The following is a 5,698-nucleotide window of genomic DNA, read 5'->3' on the forward strand; positions in this document are numbered from 1 at the left end:
TTTCCCCAGAGCTCCCATTGATTTCAATGGTCTTTCTGAGCCTGAAACAGGAGTAACTGTGACCTGTAATATTTTATGACACATAAACCATAAAAGAATAATGTTAACAGTGCAAGCCGGCCAAGTAGTGTGCCTGGGGGAGAAAAGGAATGTTTGCCTTGGAAAGGGAGAAAGGAAGAAAGGGGAGAGAAAGCAAGATGCAAATAAAGAAATATTTTAAATCATTTTCGATATTATGATGTTATTTATATACTATTCATTGAATAATTTCTGTCTTCCCTTTCTGTATTTCTTGTAGTTACCAGTTTACTGAGCTGGCGCAGAATTAACTGCAGAGGGAAAACAAGCAAGGAACGTTGTTACGAAGCTCACGATGAAAATATGCCGAAACGATTATTTAAAAAAAAAAAAAAAAAAAAAAAAAAAGCGTTCCCCGGACCGAGCGCGGGCGGAAGAGCGGCCTCGCATGGGCGCGGTGCCCGGCCCGGAGATGCTCGTCCGGAGAGGTCCCTGGGCAGCGTCTCGGGGTGTCGGGGGGGTCCCGAGTAGCAATTTACCGGTGAAAACCCGCTGGCCTCTCCAACGTGAGCTGCCATTAGAGAGGTACTAATAAATCCCTGTTAAGCATGCATTTATGCAGCGATTGCGTGAACTTTGGCCTCCGAAGGGTCCCTGCAATTAGCAGCGCTGCGCCCGGGTTTCTCTCTCCTCTTTGCCCAGGGAGGACTGGAGGGGGGCAGGCAGCCCCCCGGCTCCTCCGGCCTCCCCAGCTGACCCTTGTCTCTGCGGAGATAAAGCCCCGAGCACCCCTCCCCTTGCCTCAGGAGCCCCCAGTGTCACCCCTCTGGGAAACGCCCGGGGCGGGACGGGGCGCGCACCGCAGCCCGGTCCCCGCACGGGAAGAGCGGATGAGAGCCAAAAAATAGCGCTGGGCTAAAAAGGAAGGAAAGTTGCGGCTGCCGGGGAGACGGCGAGAGGGACGGGGAGAGAGGGATGGCTCTGTAATTGTTGCCTTTGCCGAGGCTGCGAGATTAAGCACTGGGACTTATTTTAAAGTGACCCATCACTGAATTCATTTCTGCTTGAACTTTCGGTGAACCTGAGATTAAAGAGGGGAGAGCAGCTAAGCAGTTTGTTGTTAGCTGCCTTTTCAACAGCCCTTTCAGACTGAGTAAATATTGATCGGTTTCAATCTGATTGCCCCAGAGGAAAACACCAAAGCATCTCAATAGCCTCCAAAAGTAAACTTTAAAGGTGAACAGCAGAATTGGCCTTAAGTATGATAGGAAGATGCTAAACTCCGTTTGACATTTGAACGCGGCTTGGTTGTTTGGTGGGTGGTTTGGGGTTTTTCTTGGTTTGATTTTTTTTTTCCATTTTTTCCCCTGAGACTCTAGAGAGAAAAATAGAAAAAAAAATAGTGTAAAAACAAAAGGATCCCTGCAACTTGAAGGGCAGCTGAATGACTCCGTCAGGCCAAAGCACGCTGCGCTTGCCAGTGCTATTTCTCTGTTAGAAACCCCCGCACGTGGGGCGGGCAGGAGGTTCTCGCTCCTCTTGCCCACACCGCCTGCCCTGAGAGGTTGAATGCATCGAAATAATAACCATAAAATAAGAAAACGAGACGGGGTCGGAAGTTTTGGGGGTGTCGTCCCTTGAAATCGATTGGGGCTGCGGGAAAATAAATAAATAAATATTTAAAAATAATAATAATAAAAAAATGAAATGAGGTTTCGGCTTGGGAAGAGAGGAGATTCTTTGCCGCAGCCCAGCACAGATTGACACAGTGACAAGTGTCTCGTCTCCCGCATTTAGGCTATAATTTATGGCCGCTCTTTCTAGCACATTAAGTCAACACCGGGGGAGCCGAGTTGCAGATCCGGATTCCAGCAATGTTTAGATCCAGATTTCGATATTGAAATGCCCTCATTGGCATGCAAATGCCACTTTAACACATCCAAGTCTCTGGAAGAAGGCCATCTGTTTTGCTTTGTGGCTTTACACTAATAAACAAAAGGTAAAGTATATGGCAGGCGGGGAAATGAAAGAAATAGAGGCAGTGGCGGGAGCCTTTGGAGACAGCCCCTCTCCCTCGCAGCTAGCTCGGCTCTTGATATGGCCGCCGCGCCTTGCAAATCAGGGCTTGTCTTTTTTGACACCGAAGTGAAGAAAATTTTCCTTGCCTCTCCGCGGGTCCCGCACGGCACAGTCTGCACGGGCCCCGGCCCCGGGAGAAGCCCGGGAGCGCTCCCCTGCAGATGTGCCGGGTGAAGGAGATGTCACCCGTGTTTGCCCTGAAATGCGAGGGGCAGCGGTGACTTGAGACCCCCCCGTGCAGCCCAGCAGGTCTCTGCTCCCTCCCGGCACCCGCTTTCCCCACACTCACGCTCCCCCCTCCCCGACCCCGCATACATCTGACACCTCTTGGAAACCTCAAGCAATTTACCTGCGAGAACTTGCTTTTTATTTTTTTTATTTATTTATTTATTATTTTTTCCCCTAAATAAAAAGTTGGTGGTTGGGAAATGGGCGGGGAGTTGCCAGAAACAGGCTGCCAAGCACCTGGGAGCCATCTCCCCACCTTGGCAGCCCATCAGGCGCTGAGGATGGCAGCCGGGGGGGGCTGGGGGGGGAAAGGAGGGAGAAGCTGGCCCAGCTCAGTGCCCGGGCTAATGAAAAGTGCAGCCCTTGGCGAGGGGCCTGCGATGTGAGGAAAGACTGGCTGAAGACAGTTTCAGCTTTTGAAGCGTGCTCTGTTTATGTAAGTGTCAACATCCATCCCGAGGTGAAAAGGTTAGCACTTGACCCAGGAAGCTCTCGTGTTTGTGCTTCAGAAATAGATCGGGGTCATAAATTCCTCCCAGTTACAGTGGAGGGAGAGGAGGGCCTTATATCCTCTAAAAATAATATTATTTGAGCATAGAAAAGGAAGAAGGTTTGTGTTATGAGTCAGCCCGGGCAGCCCGGGAGGAGGAACGCTGGGAGACTCTTCCTCCCCCTCCGACCCTACAAAAGGCCCCAGCAGAGGAAAATTGGGGAAATCGAAGTGCTGGGCCCAGGCTGGGGCTCTTCGGTGATGTCACGCAGAGGCAGACACACGAGGTATACCTGAAAGCGGAATATATTTATTACAGACATTATAAGGACCCGTAAATCCTGCCCTGGGTTCCAGCAGCGGGCAATCCCAGAGCTCCGATGATTGTACAGAAAATCGGGAGGTGTCGCTGACACGCGACAACTGATAGACCTCAGTGTACCCGGGGTACATCAAAGCACGGGGCGTCATGCAACGGTCCAGACACCAACCACAGAAATGATACATTCATTTGGCCATTCGTCACATTCACGAGAAGGTTTGAAAAGACATCGAGTCTAAATAATCCGAAAATGGGAAGAGGTGAGGTCTCTCGGACGGGTGTACCCTTCGGGCGGGTTTAACCCGGCACAGCTTTAGGGCGGGGGGGCAAGCACACCGGGTAAGGGTTACAAAACCTAGTGCAATTGAAGCCTTGCTTGTCACACGGAGAGGAACAGCGCTACTCTTTGAGGTATCTGCTCGAGCTTCACGCGTTTGCTTGATGCAGTCATCGGCTTTTGGCCGATATAAAAGTGGATCCGGTTCTGCTAATGCACTCACCCTGCTCAACCTGATCATCTAAACGTCATTTCTAGAAAAATCTGTAAAAAGATAAATCTCTCGGACAAAGTATTTACAAGCAACCAACTCATAGACACGAACAAAGAATACATTAAATTAAGGGATGAAAGTCCTGTAAGTCGTGTAAACACTCGCAATAGTGCAGCTCTTCGTGAGGTCGTGTACCCTATGTAACCTGCCTGTCGCTCGGGGAAGGTCAGAGACCCGTCCTTGAGCGTGTAAGGGGCTCCTCCAGCGAAAAGGGACGGGGGGGGAGACCGAAAAAGAACTTCTGGGAGGAGAGGTGCGAGCCGGCACCCCGGGGCCCGGCGGGGGGGGGCACCCGTGGGAGCCGCGGGCACCCGTGGGAGATGGGGGCACCCGTGGGAGATGGGGGAGCCCGTGGGAGATGGGGGAGCCCGTGGGAGATTGGGGCGAGCCGCCCCGTCGGGGGCACGGCGGTGTCAGTTGGAGGCAGGCAGCGTGTCCGAGGAGGATGAGGCTGGCGAGGCGCTGCAGGGCGACGAGCAGGACTTATCCGAGGACTCCTCCGCCTTCTCCTCGCAGCCCGTGGGGGTGGCGGGGGAGATGGGCAACAGCCCCTCTTTCTCCCTCTTCTTCTGCTTCATCCTCCGGTTCTGGAACCAGATCTTCACCTGCGTCTCGTTGAGCTGTAGGGAGGCGGCGATTTCCACCCTCCTGGCCCTGGTCAGGTACTTGTTGAAATGAAACTCCTTCTCCAGCTCGGTGAGCTGCTTGGTGGTGAAGTTGGTCCGGACGGTGTTGGGCTGCCCCACGAAGCCGTACTCACCAGCCTTGCCTGCAAAGGGGACACGCGGCGTTAAGTGAGCGCAAATGATTTATAGGCGACGTAATCAATATGTCCACACCGGCTAAGCGATAGGGAGCAGGGACTTCGCAGGATAAGAGGGAAGCCCCGGCAGGGTGAGTGATGGAGTGCGAGGTGCTAAACTGGAGTCAGCCTCTGGTGTCAGAGGAAACTTGATAAGTGGGTTATGAATTACAAGACGTACGACCAAGGGAGGGGAGCGGGGGGGCGGCAGGGGCCGGCGCTGGCTCCCAGCGCTGCGGGCAGACGGCTCCGGGCGCTCCCGGAGGCGCAGGGCACCTGCGAGCCGCCCCCGGCGCCCCGACGGCAGGGAGCTGCCCCGGCCTCCCCCCTTCCCCTCCACGCCGGGCCACTGACCTGTTTTGGGTGGGTTTCTTTTAACTTTCATCCAGTCGAAGGTCTGCGCCGGTGGCGAGGTCTCGGCGGAGGGGGAGCGGGAGTTTTCCTGCTGGTGGCCGGCGTGGAGGGGGGACAGGGCATGGTTATAGGTGCCCAGGGGCAGGCTCTGCTGCTCCTGCCCGTAGGCGGGGGGCACGAACTGGGCGGGCGCCCCCGCGTAGCCCTGATGCGGGTGCTGCGCGGCGGCGGAGGACGAGAGGCTGCCCGAGTACACGGCGGGGGCGCAGGGGGGGAAGCCGGCGGCCAGCTCCGCGTCCTGCCCCAGCGGGTAGGGGCCGTAGGCGGCGCCGAAGCCCTGCGAGCCGTACGTCGGGGCGCAGCCGGGGTGCGCGTAGGACACCCCCAGGCCGCCGTGGTGCTGGTAGGCGGCGGGCTGGCCCGGGGGGTGGTGGTGGCGGTGGGGGCTGATGGGCACGCCGCGGCCCACGAGGAAGCGGTCCTCCCCGCTGCAGCTGCCGGCGCTGACGGCGCAGGGCTGGAAAGTTGTAATCCCGTGCTCGGGGTGGTAGGCGCGGGCGGCGCAGGCCCCCGCCTCGCCGCCGAGGACGGGGTACTCGAGGAAGGAGCTCATCCTCGCCGCGTCCCGCTGCTGTCACGCCGCCACCGGGTCTTCAGCGGCCAGCGGGGCCGCGCCAACTTTCCCACATCCTCCATGGGGCCGGGAGGAAAATGACACGAAGGTACCGCGAGCGGGGAGGCACGTGGGGGGCGGCAGCCAATGGCTGCGGCGCCTGCGGGACTTTCCCGGCTCCTGCCGCTGATAGATCGCCGCGTCGGGGGCATTTAAACGCCGAGCGCTCCGACGGCGCGGC

General features: G+C 56.4%; 1 protein-coding gene across 1 annotated transcript; it reads right to left on the reverse strand.

The window, feature by feature from the left end:
• Positions 1-3,115: 3,115 nt before the first annotated feature.
• HOXA1 (homeobox A1) lies at positions 3,116-5,560 on the reverse strand. The gene is made up of 2 exons (XM_035319382.1): positions 4,845-5,560; positions 3,116-4,457 (listed from the first exon to the last, which is right to left on the reverse strand). Exons 1-2 carry the CDS (start codon positions 5,455-5,457, stop codon positions 4,102-4,104), a joined length of 969 nt encoding a protein of 322 aa, XP_035175273.1. The 5' UTR covers positions 5,458-5,560; the 3' UTR covers positions 3,116-4,101.
• Positions 5,561-5,698: the final 138 nt, after the last annotated feature.

This window comes from Oxyura jamaicensis, chromosome 2 (genome assembly GCF_011077185.1).
Source record: "Oxyura jamaicensis isolate SHBP4307 breed ruddy duck chromosome 2, BPBGC_Ojam_1.0, whole genome shotgun sequence".
In the NCBI taxonomy this organism is placed as follows: domain Eukaryota; kingdom Metazoa; phylum Chordata; class Aves; order Anseriformes; family Anatidae; genus Oxyura; species Oxyura jamaicensis.